This window comes from Eleutherodactylus coqui, chromosome 5, assembly GCF_035609145.1.
Source record: "Eleutherodactylus coqui strain aEleCoq1 chromosome 5, aEleCoq1.hap1, whole genome shotgun sequence".
In the NCBI taxonomy this organism is placed as follows: Eukaryota; Metazoa; Chordata; class Amphibia; order Anura; family Eleutherodactylidae; genus Eleutherodactylus; species Eleutherodactylus coqui.
In genome coordinates, this window is record NC_089841.1 from 35,712,933 (window position 1) to 35,730,054 (window position 17,122).

At 41.3% G+C, this 17,122-nt stretch overlaps 3 protein-coding genes across 3 annotated transcripts in view; all 3 read right to left on the reverse strand.

Annotated features, from left to right (window-relative positions):
• The window catches only part of LOC136629088 (zinc finger protein 585A-like), a 343,652-nt gene that overhangs the window by 150,460 nt on the left and 176,070 nt on the right, over positions 1 to 17,122 (reverse strand). Inside the window, exon 8 of the mRNA XM_066605206.1 lies at positions 15,149 to 15,240. Within this exon, the coding sequence (XP_066461303.1) occupies positions 15,149 to 15,240 (92 nt within the window). The remainder of the gene's footprint in view (positions 1 to 15,148; positions 15,241 to 17,122) is intronic.
• On the reverse strand, positions 6,222 to 7,836 carry LOC136627178 (oocyte zinc finger protein XlCOF22-like; the record flags this gene model as incomplete). The annotated part of the gene is made up of 1 exon (XM_066602113.1): positions 6,222 to 7,836. A coding segment is annotated over one exon (756 nt), but the record flags the coding sequence as incomplete, so codon positions are not given.
• On the reverse strand, positions 7,833 to 14,639 carry LOC136627179 (oocyte zinc finger protein XlCOF7.1-like). The gene is made up of 4 exons (XM_066602114.1): positions 14,627 to 14,639; positions 14,346 to 14,428; positions 13,730 to 13,832; positions 7,833 to 9,770 (listed from the first exon to the last, which is right to left on the reverse strand). Exons 1-4 carry the CDS (start codon positions 14,637 to 14,639, stop codon positions 7,837 to 7,839), a joined length of 2,133 nt encoding a protein of 710 aa, XP_066458211.1. The 3' UTR covers positions 7,833 to 7,836.

A 17,122-nucleotide genomic window follows, 5' to 3' on the forward strand; every position in this document is an offset into this window, starting at 1 on the left:
TTGCTTGCAGGTGGATCGTGCGGTTCTTCGCTATCTGCAGGGCAGGGAGGAGCTGCACTGGGTGACGCATTATTGCTGTTCATTGGAACACAGCTTTCGGCAACTGAAGCCCTGCTTCATAAGTAAAATGAAGGTTGCCATAGAGATTCGGTTTGACTTGGTCTTACAACAAGTCCCAACTGAGGAATGTTTTTACCTATTGGCAAACTTTAATTGCAATGGCACTGGTAGGTTCAATGCTAGAGAGAGCTATCAGCCTCCACCACCACCTGTCCCTGTTGGCCGAGGGCCAGCAATGCAGCAGCCACCCCCACTTTCTCCAAGTATTGGAGACTTTAATTCCCCTAAAGGGTATGTGGTGCTGTCTGAAGTTAAGGCTGGTGTTACAGCCCTGTGTAGCACAACCATGGCGGGTCAGCGTCTCCGAACCTGCTTGCCCAACACTATGGCAACACAAGACTCACAGCTTACGCCGCAGCAGGCTCATGAAGACACCCAGTCACACTTCCAAACACCCCCAGGGCCTTCACTCGCCTTAGCTAGACAATGACCGCTAAAAAAGATTATGTTTCAGGTAACAAGTGCCATGTAATGCACAGAAGAAGCAGACAACATGTGGAAGGCCAAGTTAGGCACTTAGGCTTTTCAGTTTGTAAGTGGGAACAAACGCATCACCAAACAACTTGCCCTTCCCATTCAATGCTGAACCAATGTATCAACTATAGCTACGATGTTAACTTCTGCCATGCCATATGCCACTTGCCAATTAACAACCACAAAGCAGAAAGTAAAGGCATTGTTTACATACCGCAAAGTGATGAGCAGTCTTTCCGTTACAGAAACGTAATCGTGCATATTTGTGTCACAGCGCTGAAGGGTGGGCCACACCTCAGCCAAAAGGAGGTCAAATTGCAGTACAGACAGCCGAGTACAGAAAGTGAACTGGTCTGGATGGAGGCGTAAACCCTCATAAAGTTCTAGGAAATGGCCTGCACTCTGTCGCTCAAGAAGTAGAGGATGCACCCAATAACATCTCACTCTTGGTATCTGGAAAGGCAAATTACTCCCCCGAATGGAACTTTGAGAGGCACTTGCCGCCCTCCTCTGCCTCCTTCTCCATGCCACACAGAAGCGGTGGTGAAAGAGCCATGCTACAACATCATCATGTCAGCCAGAATCCCTTCTCTCACCACTACCACCACCTGTATGTTTCCCGGCGCCCAAAACAGCCATTAAATGCTGGACAGAGCGAGAGATACAGCACATGGGTGTATTAAAACTCCTACGTAATAAGGGTCGAGCGAAATCTTTAACACTTTCCTCCCTTCACCAGTGCGATGACCATGCACTGTAGGTGCCATATTCAGCTGCATCCCACTATGCCCGTGTAAATGGGCATGAAAGACAGAGCGTATCAACGCCCTTTCGCCCGCATTAACGTCGCCGTGGAGCGACCGTGTTTTCGCCGATGCCGTTTATGCGCTCGTAGGAAAGAAGCTTTAGGGTGACTACCCACTACAGTTTTTTTTACTGCGAAATTCGCAGCGGTTTTTTTTTCTGCAGGAGTCTATGGGACTTGTTAAGCGCAAAATCGCAATTTTGCGCGATGGCAATTTTAACTCTACAAGTCCCATAGCCCATAGACTCCTGCACAAAAAAAAACCGCTGCGAATTTCTCAGTGAAAAAAACTGTCCATGACAGTTGTTTGAAGTTTAATTAGATTTTCATTTATCTTCTGTTGCAATAATATTGAAATTCGGATGATTGTTGACTTTCGACATCCGATTCTCAAGTTCATTTATACTCATTTGTAGAGTTTTGAGCTTGTCTTGTTCGTACGCCACAATTAATTTCATGAGTGCCAGAGAGCAAATGGTTAAAGCACTGTTCCATTTTTCCATGAATTCTGCTGAGAATATAGTGGTGGGAATTTTTTTGATGTGGAGTCCCCTGGGTATCATTTTAAATTCCACATGCAGGTGACTACCCACTACAGTTCTTTTTCACTGCAAAATTCACAGCGTTTTTTTTTCTCCAGGGGTCTATGAGACTTGTTAATGTTAAAAATCGCAATTTACCACAAAATCGCGATTTGGCGCGATTGCAATTTTAACATTAACAAGTCCCATAGACCCCTGGGGGAAAAAAACGCTGCGAATTACGCAGTGAAAAAGAACTGTAGTGGGTAGTCACCCTTATTCTTCAAACCACCATGTTCTCAGCTCCTGTTTTTAGGGGCTTGAATAATATGTTAGAGAATAATTGGGACATTTTATGCATGTCCAAAAATATGAAGTATACCCATGCTTCTATAATATCCTCCTCTATGCTTTTGTGTGTATACCCCTCATTGTCTCATTATGAAGGAGGTCAGGTCATGTTTTTAAAAAAAGCAATAACCTTTGTATCTATGACTGAATATCTATGTATGTATATTTTCTCTTGGCACCCCTGTGTTACAAGAACATTGGAGCACAAATGCCCAAAAATGGTTACACATCGCTCAGTGACCTCTGGTTAGTTCTCATGAACTGGGCATCATCATGCCATCTCATTTGTGCTGGAAAAAGTCTTCAGCCGCTCGTACAACATCACTGCATGGTTACGGGATTCATAAATCCCACTTCCAGGAATTGATGGCTGTGATTGGTTCTTCGACAGCTGCTAAGCCAATCAATGCAGCGCTGAATGAACCAATGTGATGGCTGTGATAGGCCACGGCTCAGCCAATTCACAATTCCCGGCTTTATAACGTGATGGCTGATGATTAATTCTTCCCCCACTGCTCAGCCAATGAATGCTGTACTGGATAAACCAATCACAGCCATCGCATTGGAATCCCGTAGCCAGGAAGTGATGTTGTATGAGCGGCCGAGGACTTCGGAAAGCGTGTTGGAGCTGTGGAGAGCAGAGGGAGGGACCTGGACCAAGCCTGGTAAGTAAATATGATAAGACACCCCCAAAAATAAGAACTAGTGTCTCTTTTGGGGAAAAAATAATATAAGATGGGGTCTTTTTTTCGGAGAAACATGGTACCTATAGGTACAAGCTGAAACAAAATGAAATAAGCATACACATCTTTCTGGTGCCTTTCTAAACAGGAGAGGAGGATGTATGCACTTACTCTGAGACATATCTAGAGGTGTGCCTCTGGTCTAGTACTATCTAGACCCCACTTTTTTCTGTTTAAATGGTATACTGTATTTTCTGGCGTATACGACGACTGGGCGTATAAGGCGACCTCCCAACTGTCGACTTATACGCCGGGAATATGGTGTAGGAAAAAAATCAATACTCACCTCCCGCGGCGCTGCTGCAGGCTGTCGCTCCCTCCTCCTTGCCGACAGAGCATTACTTTCTGGATGTGGGGCTTGAATGCCCTACCTCCAGAAAGCTAATGCTCTCATTGGCTAACTCAGCAAGGCGTCAGCCAATGAAAGCCCGTGCTGCATTAGCAAATCACAGCCATTCAATAACATCATTCAGTAGTGGTTAGCTCAAGTTTTTGGGATGAGGGTAGAGGTCATGTTGTTAACAGTATGGGGAGGGGAGGGGCTATATAGCATGATGAAGCAGCCGCAATAGGGGGGACTGTTAGTGAAATGAATATGAATCCATGTTCTATTCTATGCACAGCCATTTTTTGTCAGGTAGCCTTATAAAGCCTTGAGTGAATAACCAAAGCCAGAGCTGCAGAAGATAGCTATGCAGCCTTTAAACTGGCCGGCGGGTCGAGAAGACATGTTTCTCACTGTCCACATATGTTCCAAAATATTCTCTCTAAACAAATTATTACCATAACTGTAGTTTTATGTTTTGAGAAACTAATCATGTATGATTCTACCGACCTTGTGTGTGGTTGCCTGGCATTTTAGACGTTAACTTTTTTATCTTTAACCCGTTTAGGACCAGCCACCGTACATTTACGGCGGCTGGTCCTGGGCTTAGAGCACTGCCCATAGTAAAATTACGGCTGTGCTCTAAGTCTCCTGCCTCTGCAATCAATCAGAGGCAGGAACGGGTTATCAGCTGTTAGGGACAGCTGATAACCCTGAGCAGAAGGCAGGAGGGGTTTTTAACCCTTCCTGCCTTCTGCTTCCCCGATATACAGTGCTCAATGAGCACTGTGTGGGGAAAGTGAAAGTAAGATGTCTTTCACTACGGGAGCCTCGGGGATCATGTGACCTCCCGGAATTTCCTGCTACTGCAGAGCTGGAGGGTCAGACTAGATTCTGGTAGCTCTGCAGGTGACTAATGTCACCACAGGGGTTGCTTTCCCCTGTAACTAGGGCTCCTATGGACGCCCTAGCTACAGTGGGAAAGTGTCAAATAAAGAAAAAAAAAAATGAATGTCCCCCGGAGGTCTTATATGATGTCATGGGGGACACAGATAGTAAAAAAACATAATTACATAAATAAGTAAAATACAATTACAGAATAAAACAACAATACATACATAAGAAAGAGAATAACACAAAGCAAACGCCAACAAAAACCGTCGCCGTATGCGCCCTGTAAACTAAAACCATACATATTATATATCAAAATGTCTGAAACAAATAGAGGAACCCATTCCCATACTTTATTTTAGTGTAAATATAAAAATAATTTAAAAAAAAATTATAAATGTTTAAAAAAATAATTTTTTAGCATTTTAGCCCCAATAAAACTAAAAAACGGGGAAAAAAGTCAGTGAAAAAGATTTTTAAAAAGTCCTATATGTCACGGGAAAAAAATGCATCAAAAATAATTTTGGTAGCTAAAGGAAAAAAATGGAGCAGTAAAACCGCCACATGGGTAAAATCCCTAAAAAGTGTCTGGTCCTTAAGGTACAAAACAACCTGGTCCTTAAGGGGTTAATATTCATATTATGTTTATTTTTTATCGACCAATGGTAATAAATGAATTATAATAAATTTGAATTATTGTAATCAAAGCATGTGCCTCTATAAAAGCTGCTGCCTGCAAATCAATAAATGGAAAACTATGGATCACATCCAGTGTGTTGTGGTGATAGTTATTTCCTAAGTTCGGCCTATCTTCTGACTGAATTTAGACTGAAAAATTGTTGGGTTTACAGCAAGCATGGGTGGAGTAGAGATACCCGGTTTATTGCCACATCTGCCCATCCTAACCAGGCCTCTGTAATTAGCCCTGTTTTGAGACATACCACACAGTTTAACGTTATTATTTTTATCTAAGATTTATAAAATGCCAAAGGAGGGTGGCGAAGTTATTTTTAGGGAGTCAATTTTTTTCTGCACAAGTGAGCAATGGGGCCTGAAATTTATTCAGTTGTGCCCTAAAATCCAGTGGGTGTTCCTTCCATTAAAGGCCTAGCCATGTGTCCTGTAAGTACATTGGGCTACAAAGGGTAAGTTTCTGAACACAGGACAAACAGGAAAATCCATTTTGGGGTGTAAGTCTTCATAAAAATGTGTGCTGTACAAAAAAGTGTTTTAAAAAGGACATAATTGTCCCAAAAATGAAAATCTTAATTTTTACCCTACTGCTTTGCTTAGATTCATTCAAAAACGGTGGAATCAAAATATGCAGTACATCCCTAGATGAATTTGGCCGCTCAAGGGCTCTACAAGTGGGCAATGGGGCTAAAACACCTTTAAGCAAAATTTCTGTTCTGAAAGTCACCGGCTGCTCCTCTTGGTCTGGGCCCCATTGTGCATACAGACATAAGATTAGGGCCACAATAGGTATGTTTCTGAACACAGGACAAACAGGGATATCCATTTTGGGGTGCAAATCCTCATTTTCATGTGCACTATAAAAAAACAACCATATTTAAAATGACATATTTGCAAAAATATGAAATTTTATTTTTTCTTCTCTAAATTGCATTAACTCCTGAAAAGAAACCGTGGTGTCAAAATAATCATGACACCCTTCAGTGAATATATTTAGGGGTGTATTTTATTTTTAATGAGGTCAATTGTGGGGGTTTCTATCATTTTGACACCTATGAGACTTTGCAATCTTGGCTTGGTGTAGGAAGACAAAATATACCTCAAAAAGTTAATAATTAATTTTTAATTTGTATGTCTCCCAAATGGTTAAAAAAAAAACACTAACATTTTTCCATAGTGCTTCCAGAATAAAGTAAACAGATGGAAATATATATCTTATCAAAAATGTGTACAGTATGTTTATACATATCGAGTTCAAAATGTGAAAAAATGACAATTCTTTCAAAACTTTCCCAATTTTGGCGCTTTTATTAAATATACAAAAATTTTATAGGTCTATTTTACCTCCTAAATGAAGTACAACATGTGGCGAAAAAACAACGTCAGAATTACTTGGATATGCAAAACCTTTATTTTATGTCAAAGTGACACGTGTCATATTTTCAAAATTTGGCCTGCTCATTAAGACGCAAACAGGTTTGGTCACCAAGGAGCTAAAAAAGATACTGTAATGAGGTCATCTTTTTGTATTCATTTTCTTGTAGCATTTGCTAATTAGATTAGTTTATTAAAAAAATAGTTACTTTTCTGTGTGAGTTCTTAAATGTTTAAGAACTCGTGATTTCCTAGTAAACCTTTTCCCACATTCTGAACATGAAAATGGCTTCTCTCCTGTGTGAGTTCTTTGATGTCTAACAAGATCTGATTTAGTTAAAAAACACTTCTCACACTCTGAACATGAAACTGATTTCTCCCCAGTGTGAATTTTCTGGTGCGTTACAAAATTTGATTTGTCAATAAAACATTTGCCGCAATCTGAACATGAAAAGGGTCTCTCCCCCGTGTGTGAATTCTCTGAAGTGTTACAAGATCTAATTTCCTGTAAAAACACTTCCTACATTCTGAACATGAAAATGGTTTCTCTCCTGTGTGAGTTCTCTGATGTGTTACAAGATCTAATTTCCTGTAGAAACACTTCCCACATTCTAAACATGAAATTGGCTTGTCCCCTGTGTGACTTCTTTTATGTATAACAAGATGTGATTTACTAGTAAAACATTTCCCACATTTTGAACATGAATATGGCTTCTGTCCTGTGTGAATTCTCTGATGTATAACAAGCTGTGTTTTTCTAGCAAAACCTTTCTCACATTCTGATCATGAAAATGCCTTCTCTCTTGTGTGAATTCTCTGATGTGCAATAAGATATTCTTTGCTAGTAAAACATTTCCCACAATCTGAACATGAAAATGGCCTTTCTCCTGTGTGACGTCTCTGATGTATAACAAGATGTGTTCTTCTAACAAAACATTTGTCACATTCTGAACATGAAAATGGTTTTTCTCCTGTGTGAGTTCTCTGGTGTCTAACAAGTTCTCCTTTGCTACTAAAACATTTGCCACAATCTGAACATGAAAATGGCTTTTCTCCTGTGTGAGTTCTCTGGTGTCTAACAAGTTCTCCTTTGCTACTAAAACATTTGCCACAATCTGAACATGAAAATGGCTTTTCTCCTGTGTGAGTTCTCTGGTGTCTAACAAGTTCTCCTTTGCTACTAAAACATTTGCCACAATCTGAACATGAAAATGGCTTTTCTCCTGTGTGAATTCTCTGAAGTGTTACAAGATCTAATTTCCTGTAAAAACACTTCCTACATTCTGAACATGAAAATGGTTTCTCTCCTGTGTGAGTTCTCTGATATGTTACAAGATCTAATTTCCTGTAGAAACACTTCCCACATTCTAAACATGAAATTGGCTTGTCCCCTGTGTGACTTCTTTTATGTATAACAAGATGTGATTTACTAGTAAAACATTTCCCACATTTTGAACATGAATATGGCTTCTGTCCTGTGTGAATTCTCTGATGTATAACAAGCTGTGTTTTTCTAGCAAAACCTTTCTCACATTCTGATCATGAAAATGGCTTCTCTCTTGTGTGAATTCTCTGATGTGCAATAAGATATTCTTTGCTAGTAAAACATTTCCCACAATCTGAACATGAAAATGGCCTTTCTCCTGTGTGACGTCTCTGATGTATAACAAGATGTGTTCTTCTAACAAAACATTTGTCACATTCTGAACATGAAAATGGTTTTTCTCCTGTGTGAGTTCTCTGGTGTCTAACAAGTTCTCCTTTGCTACTAAAACATTTGCCACAATCTGAACATGAAAATGGCTTTTCTCCTGTGTGAGTTCTCTGGTGTCTAACAAGTTCTCCTTTGCTAGTAAAACATTTCCCACATTCTGAACATGAAAATGGCTTCTCTCCTGTGTGATTTCTCTGATGCATTACCAGTTGTGCTTTGGTAGTAAAACATTTGCCACAGTCTGAACATGAAAATGGCTTGTCCCCTGCGTGACTTCTTTTATGTATAACAAGATGTGATTTACTAGTAAAACTTTTCCCACATTCTGAACATGAAAATGCCTTCTCTCTTGTGTGAATTCTCTGATGTGCAATAAGATATTCTTTGCTAGTAGAACATTTCCCACAATCTGAACATGAAAATGGCCTTTCTCCTGTGTGACGTCTCTGATGTATAACAAGATGTGTTTTTCTAACAAAACATTTGTCACATTCTGAACATGAAAATGGTTTTTCTCCTGTGTGAGTTCTCTGGTGTCTAACAAGTTCTCCTGTGCTACTAAAACATTTGCCACAATCTGAACATGAAAATGGCTTTTCTCCTGTGTGAATTCTCTGGTGTCTAACAAGTTGTGCTTTGCTAGTAAAACATTTCCCACATTCTGAACATGAAAATGGTTTCTCTCCTGTGTGTGTTCTCTGATGTGTTACAAGATCTAATTTCCTGTAAAAACATTTCCCACATTCTGAACATGAAATTGGCTTGTCTCCTGTGTGACTTCTTTTATGTATAAAAAGATGTGATTTACTAGTAAAACATTTCCCACATTCTGAACATGAAAATGCCTTCTCTCTTGCGTGAATTTTCTGATGTGCAATAAGATATTCTTTGCTAGTAAAACATTTCCCACAATCTGAACATGAAAATGGCCTTTCTCCTGTGTGACGTCTCTGATGTATAACAAGATGTGTTTTTCTAACAAAACATTTGTCACATTCTGAACATGAAAATGGTTTTTCTCCTGTGTGAGTTCTCTGGTGTCTAACAAGTTCTCCTTTGCTAGTAAAACATTTCCCACATTCTGAACATGAAAATGGCTTCTCTCCTGTGTGATTTCTCTGATGTATTACCAGATGTGCTTTGGTAGTAAAACATTTGCCACAGTCTGAACATGAAAATGGTTTGTCTCCTGTATGACTGCTCTGATGCATTACAAGTTTTGCTTTGCTAGTAACACATTTGCCACAATCTGAATATGAAACTGGCTTCTGCCCTGTGTGACGTTTCTGATGTCCAACAAGATTTGATTTGCTAGTAAAACATTTCCCACATTCTGAACATGAAAATGGCTTCTGCCCTGTGTGACTTCTCTGATGTGCAACAAGACTTGGTTTGCTAGTAAAACATTTCCCACATTCTGAACATAAAAATGGCTTCTCTCCTGTGTGAATTCTCTGATGTTCAATCAAATTTGCTTTCCTAGTAAAGCATTTGCCACATTCTGAACATGAATACGGCTTCTCTCCTCTATGAGCTCTTTGATGTTCTTGTCTTCTGTGACTTTTCTTCTGCTTATCAGTTTGTGATGGATCAGAAGATGGGAGCTGTATAAGAGCACTTGATGATGGATTTTTGCCGTCAAGGACTGAAGGTATATTTGGGATAATGGCAGGTTCTTTATATGTATTTTGTCTACCATTATCATCTCCTTTAAAATCTGCAGATATCAGATGTTCCTCTGAGCTCCTGGTACCATCATCTGCCAAGAATAAAGCTGATTTTACTATTATTGACCATAAGTAAAATGAAATTGATACTTCAGAACATTTATATATAAATTACAAATCACATAGCAAAATGCAATTAGACAGAAATTAGTAATCAGTTCGCAATCTAGCAGTAGACCTCAGATCGAGGACCAGTAGATGATGATGTTCTGCCACTAAGCTGTTATCTTGCAGTTTTTCCCTTCTGTGGTGAAGCCTCCATCTTCATAGATTCATATGTCACCATGCTGCTAGTAAATGCTCAGCGAAGATCTATAAAGACAATTAATACAATGGAGGACAATGTACGGCTACAAATGCACCTAGATAAGCTGGGGGCTTGGGCATAAAAATGGCAAATGAAGTTCAATGTTGACAAATGTAAGGTTATGCACATGGGCAGGAGAAATGGATGTCACCAATATACACTAAATGGGGAACAGCTAGGGAAAAGTGAAATGGAAAAAGATCTGGGGGTACTAGTGGATTATAGATTTAACTGGAGCAACCAATGCCAGACAGCTGCTGCAAAAGCAAATAAAGTCTTGGGGTGCATTAAAAGAGGTATAGGGGCGAAGGACGAGAACATTATCCTCCCACTATATAAGGCACTTGTCAGGCCTCACATGGAATACTGCGCACAGTTCTGGTCACCGGTGCTCAGAAAAGATGTAGCAATGCTTGAAGGGGTCCAAAGAAGGGCAACTAAACTAATAAATGAAGTAAGAGGACTGGAATACCCAGAGAGGCTATCAAAACTGGGATTATTTAGTCTAGAAAAAAGACGGCTAAGCGGTGATCAAATAACTATGTATAAATACATGAGGGGACAATACAAGGATCTCTCCCATGATCTGTTTATACCGAGGACTGCATTGGTAACAAGAGGGCATCCTCTACGTCTAAAAGAAAGCAGGTTTCATCACCAATGCAGAAGGGGGTTCTTTACTGTAAGAGCAGTGAGACTGTGGAACTCTGCCTGAGGATGTAGTGATGGTAAAATCCATAGAGGAGTTTAAGAGGGGACTAGACGTCTTTCTAGAGCGCAATGATTTTACAGGATATACACATTAGGTAACCAGCGGGTTGTTGATCCGGGTCTTACAGACAGGTAGAAACTATTAGAGGTTGATCCAGGAAATATTCTGACTGTCATCAAGGAGTCGGGAAGGAGTTTTTCCCCTGAAAGGGTTATTTGGCTTCTGCCTCTTGGGGTTTTTTGCCTTCCTCTGGATCAACAAGGAGGTTGAAACAGGCTAAACTAGATGGACATTGTCTTCATTCAGCCTAACATACTATGTTACTATATGTCTCACACACTTACCTGAGAGGTACATGCACTTCCTTACAAACCAAGGTAGAGGGGAGTAGTAAACCAGGATATCTGGCTATTTGGTTACATTGAAAATAAATGTTAAGGCTTTTTTGGTCTAAAAGAGATGTCTTTAAAAATTAAGAGGAAAAACACAGTGTGAATAGGACAGTGCCTCAGTCTCAGTGGGTCACAATCAGGTGGGATAGGAGAATAAAAAAAAGAAAAAAGGGGGGAGGAGCTTACCTGGTGTAAGCAGCTGAACCTGAATAGGTAATAGCCATCACACCTAAAATCCCCGTGAGCCTGGAGTATACAATCTAGAGACCTTGTAATTCATGTAAAGCAGACTGTCTAGGGGTGCTTGGGGCTCAGTGAAGCAAAAGTACAATTAAAAATGTGTATAAATCCTGCACTCAGATCACCATATAGAAGTATTCACAGTTAAAAGCAAAAAGCAGTGATGATGCCAGAGGTAGTGGGTAATTTCAAAAGGGTCCTTTATTTTAACAAAAATAAACAAACACACAGCAGGGTAGCATGCAACGTGGTTTGGGGGTTAAAACCCCTTTTTTTGAGCAGAACATACCTGGTTATGAGAAGCCTTTATGTACTGGGCGGCAGAGTGCCAGAAATTCAAAAGAAACGGGTGGGGTACCCGGCTGCAGACGCTGCCTGTCCTGTAAGGGTCTGTGTTCCACTTGCTCAGAGAGAAGGAGAGAGGGGAGGGATAGAAGTTCCAAAGTGACAGGGAGGGGGGGGGGGGGGGAATCCAGTAGTGCGGGGAACCCACTGCAAGCAGTCCCACAGTCATATTAACAATTTCTGTAACAGCTCAGCCCTAACAACCAATCAGGTTGAATCAGCCAACCTAAACAACCAATCAGGTTGCTGGAATTGTGAATCAGAATCAATCAGGTTGCTGGAATTGCTGAATACAGCTGAGCTGTTACAGAAAACGTTACTATGCGACCCGGGGAGGCTGAAAGCACCGGCCCACTTCCTCCATCTTCCCGTCTCCATGGGAGGATGCTCTATTACTCTATCTAATAATGGAGTGCCCTCCCAGCATGCTACCCTGCTGTATGCTTGTCTACCTTTGTAAAAATAAAGGACCCTTTTGAAATTACCCCCTGGCATCATCACTGGGGGGTCTGTAAATGCTATCAGACCCCTCCTCCAAGTAAGTGCTTTCTGCTTCTATCTGGTGATTTTTACACTTTTTTTATTGTACTTAAAAATATTGGAATTTATCCAATAAGTTTAACCTTGATTTTGTGGATGGGCCCACATGTTTTAAACAAAATATGAGCTAAGAGCCCTGCATTTTCATGCGGGTAGTATAAACAATAATTGTGTAGTTTTATTCAGGTATTAAATGTATAGGAGTGCTGAGGTGTGTTTCTGTTTGGCCTGGTTGACTTTAACTGCAGCCATTCCATCTGCAGCTGTCTCATGAAGAAGGGAGTCTCCCTCTCCAGGCGCATATAGACAATCTTGCTCTTAACCAAAAATTTTGGAGAAGTGCGAGGGTAACTCCTCTTGCCCACTTCTTTGGCTGCTCTCAGGATAACTACAGACACCATGACCTCGCTTTTCATGCTAATTCAAGATCTCTCTACTAGGGCAGCAACCACCACATAGCGTATACCAGATTTCAGCTAATGGGGCCATTATGTGGTCCCTCCTACTCTAAACACAAACTGGGTAGTCTAGCCACATCACTGCTCACAGTCACAAGGGGACCAGTGCCGTCCTACCATTCATCTCCAGTGGTGGTGGAACAGCAGCTTCATATAAGCAGATAAAGAATTGATTGCGTCACCACCCGTGTCATCAAAGGGTTCAGACTAATCAGCGAAACGGCATCGCTCAATAACTTCTTCGGGGCAGTGTTGGAGCATCATCACCACTTGGCTCTTCTTTAGAAGGGTTTCCAGCTTGCATCTTACTGGCACAGCCCAGCCCATTGGAGCAGATCTGTAGGAGAACTACTTAATCTTTATCTTCTAAATTCGGATTCTTTTTGGACATCATTACCCCCTCCACACTTTGAATATTGCTTGTATATTAAATGGTACCAACATATAATGTGTCCATCAAAAAATAAGCCCTCATGTACGTTTCTAAGATGATATTAATCTTTCCTGCTTGCAGAGAGATTTGTTATATGATAATGATGATCCGGCATCCCGGTCTCTTCCTTCCAGTCTCTGGAGAGAAGCATTCCTGAAACTCATAGAACCAACCTTCCATCCTCCAAGGAATCTTCTGTTATCTGGGTCTATGTCTCCACAATCTGGATTCTAGGAGCCTAATAGGAGCTAATGGTTCCTTAGTTGTAAAATTGGGGATATACTCTTCTCTCAATAGTACTGACAGCAAACGATGCAGGAATCGGCCTCGTTCACATAGATATATTATATATCCAGACTGCAGATGGATTTTACACTCATATTATAGATGCCCATCGTATGTTATCACATGTCATCCGCATTTAGTTTGTACTTCGGCTGAATGGGGGAACATCCAGCAGAAACTGACAGATCACAGAGCTTATAAATCTACATAACTATCTGCAGCCGCTGACCGAGGAGAATCTGTGACTCTTCTCTGCTGTATTTAGTGGTTACTACTCACCTGGGCAGTTACCTGTAGGAATCTCTTCTTTACACCGCTGATCGCCCCTCACATTTATCTCTGTAGTATTAATATTGGTCAGATCTTCATCCGGATACAAAAGCTGTGAGACAATTATCGTAAAAGTCAGCAGATGGTTGGAGAAGTTGCGTGAAATGATCATTAATCCTCAGGGCAGACAAAAAGGACAGACAAAAATGACCTGACAGGAGTAGTTATCTGAGCCACGTAGCTTCAGGTCTAGAAGCCGGACATATATATTAGATGACAGCTCAATGACGCCTCAGGGACCTCATACACATGTATATCCGGCATGGCTAGACACGCTGCACGTTGTCTCAGTGGAGGAGATCAGCATCTACCAGACACATCCGCTGTTTGTCTCGGGGGACATAAAGGAGCAGATAGATATAAATCCAACCTGTTGGCTCCTTATTCCCACCAGCAGTCTCCACCGCCAGAAAACTGGGAGAAGATCCAGACAACATGTAATGTCTCTGGTCAGCGGTAATCCTGCGATCTCCACCGGCCTCATCACACAAGTAGAAGACATCTAATAAGACTGAAGACAAGAGCTTCACAGCCTTCTACAGATCAGAGGGACATCTCCATCTACCTGATGGTCCTGTGGAAGAAGAGGACGGGGACATCTCTCTGGTGGGCTTCTCTTACTGGATGGAACTGGAGGAAACACAGGCAGACACTGAAGTCATTCTTTACATACAGATAATAAAGTCCCCGTGTATTTAGTCCTGTCTATTACCTGGTGATAGGAGCTGCTGGCGGGTCTCCATCATGGCGTCCTTGTACAGATCCTTGTGCCCTTCTAAATACTCCCACTCTTCCATGGAGAAATAGACAGCGGCATCCCGACACCTTATAGGAACCTGACAACACAATATACAGTCATTACCCCGAAGCCTCCAGTGCTGTTACTGTATAATGTCCCAGTATTCCCTACAGCGTCACCTCTCCAGTCAGCAGCTCAATCATCTTGTTCGTGAGTTCTAGAATTTTCTGTACATTGATGTTCTCATGTATCAGGGGGTGAGGTAGGGGCCACATGATTGGGCTCAGGGTTCTTCCCCATCCATCACATGCAGGGGCCCGACAGCCATCACTAGACGTCTTCTTCACTACTGTGTGGTCCTGTATATGGGGAGACAGAAATAAATATCACTATAGACATTTCCAGAGTCCATCCCCTTTCCAGTGACATAATCTGTTATTACCATAGATAAGAATGGTGTAATGTGACATCATCAGAATCTCTCCCCCTCTCCAGTGACATCATCTCTTATTACCATAGATAAGAATGATGTAATGTGACATCATCAGAATCTCTCCCCCCTCCAGTGACATCATCTCTTATTACCATAGATAAGAATGATGTAATGTGACACCATCAGAATCTCTTACCTTTCCAGTAAGCTGGAAGAGTATCTCTAGGGTGAAATTTAATATACTTAGTGCCATCTTGTTTCTGTTATCCTCTATCATCATGTAGGGGCCTGTATGAAGAAAAGATGAACCAATATAAAAACCACAAAACCAAACCAAATGAAAATAATATAACAGGAGATAATTAGGAGGAAACATTTAAAAGTGTTTTCCCATTACTTAAAATTACTTCACAACCCCTGTGTCCTTCCTGGTTGCAGCTGACCAGGACATGTGACTGCTGCATCCAATCACTATAAAAGGTCACTGCTGTGGACAGTGATTGACTACTAAAATTTTCCAGGCATTTTAAAGACAAAGAGTCATGGCCAGATGTTAGGCCCCATCCACATGTGTGCTTGCCATTTCATCCTTTTCCATTGTTCGCCTATGACCTTAAGGCTAATTTCACATTGGCGACCACGATATTGGGTCATGAACATCGTCCCAAAATCCTGCTAGGAAACTAGTGATTCTCCTATGGATGCGAGACGTTATTGTGTCAAAAACACTTCCCATCGCTTCGGGGAAGTAGGGACCCTCCGGTGAGGCTATAAGCTGTGTCGGAGAATCGGCCAAAGTTTCCTATTGTTTATTTTAAATGGGAAACTTTGCATCACATTGCACTCCCACCATAACCCAACTGAGTACTTCGGATCCTGGATAATTGATTATATTCGCATAGACCTTCTGTCAACTATGTTCTCAATAGAAAGTGCACATCGTGCACCATCATGACAGCCCCCGGTAGGGGCTCTTCCATGTCCAATCTAATTAAATGGCTCCACTTTAAAGACCAAGATGCAATACTGCACAAATGTCGAGGGTAGGTTGATGTATTGGCGCAAAAATTTAATTCTTTCCAAATTTTTTGGCAAAGGTCCAGAAAAAACACCCAACATTTCAAGGAATAAAAAGACGCCTACGTGCCCTACATATATGCTATGTTATATCCTGCCAGATTGCAGGGTGTAGCACTCAGAGACTCATTTTTTTGATAATCCAATAGCTGGTGTGGTCACCCCAGAGACACGCTAACTCAGGCGGTAACTGATGATCTAAGAATTGTAATGGGGATACAACCCCGGGATACCTGGCAGAGCCGCGCTCAACTGCCAATGATTATATAAAAGCATGTTATGAAGTTATACCGTTCACCCCTTCTGAACTCATGGAGGACTGGCGCCCAGATCAGTTAGGGCTTTCGCAGGTTTATAAATTCTAGTTTAGGGGATGTTTTGTTTGTTTTCCCTTTCTCTCGTGTACACTAGCCAAATCTGATCAGCTAAATGTCTCGGTGTCCTGGAGATCGCCTGCCTGGGAGGTCGTCTGGAAAGGGACTACTTGCTCCATCACATATATATTTGTTTATAAATGGCTGAGAAATTTATGGTCATCTCCTGGAATATACGCGGAATGAGCGACCCTGGTAAACGGCTGGCAATATTTCAGGAGGTAGAGCACTAGCACCCATCAGTACTCCATTTACAGGAGACACACTTATTCAAAGACATTTTAAGCCCCATTTACACGTAGAGATGATCGCTCCAAATTTGTTCAAAATTAATTGCTGAATGACAGTTTGAGCAATCATTTTGCATAAACTACTAATGGGTACTGATGCTCATTAGTAGCTTATTAGCTTCATTTGCATGTAAATGAGGCTCCCTTCTCTATATGCAGATAACAGCTGTTATCTGCATACAGCTCCATTGTTCTCCCACAGAACAATGTTATCAGCGCTCCTGGGAAAAATCACAACATGTGGTCCCTGCTATCAGCTGGTCGGCTGAACGACGTTTTTTATGCTGAACTAAAAATCATAGTTTGGCCAAAAAGCTACAGATGGTAGCATTTACACACAATGATTATCACCCAAAAAACATCATTAGAACGAGCGTATTCGTTCATCCTTTGATTCCATTCCACTGTTTTGCACAGAAAATACACCTT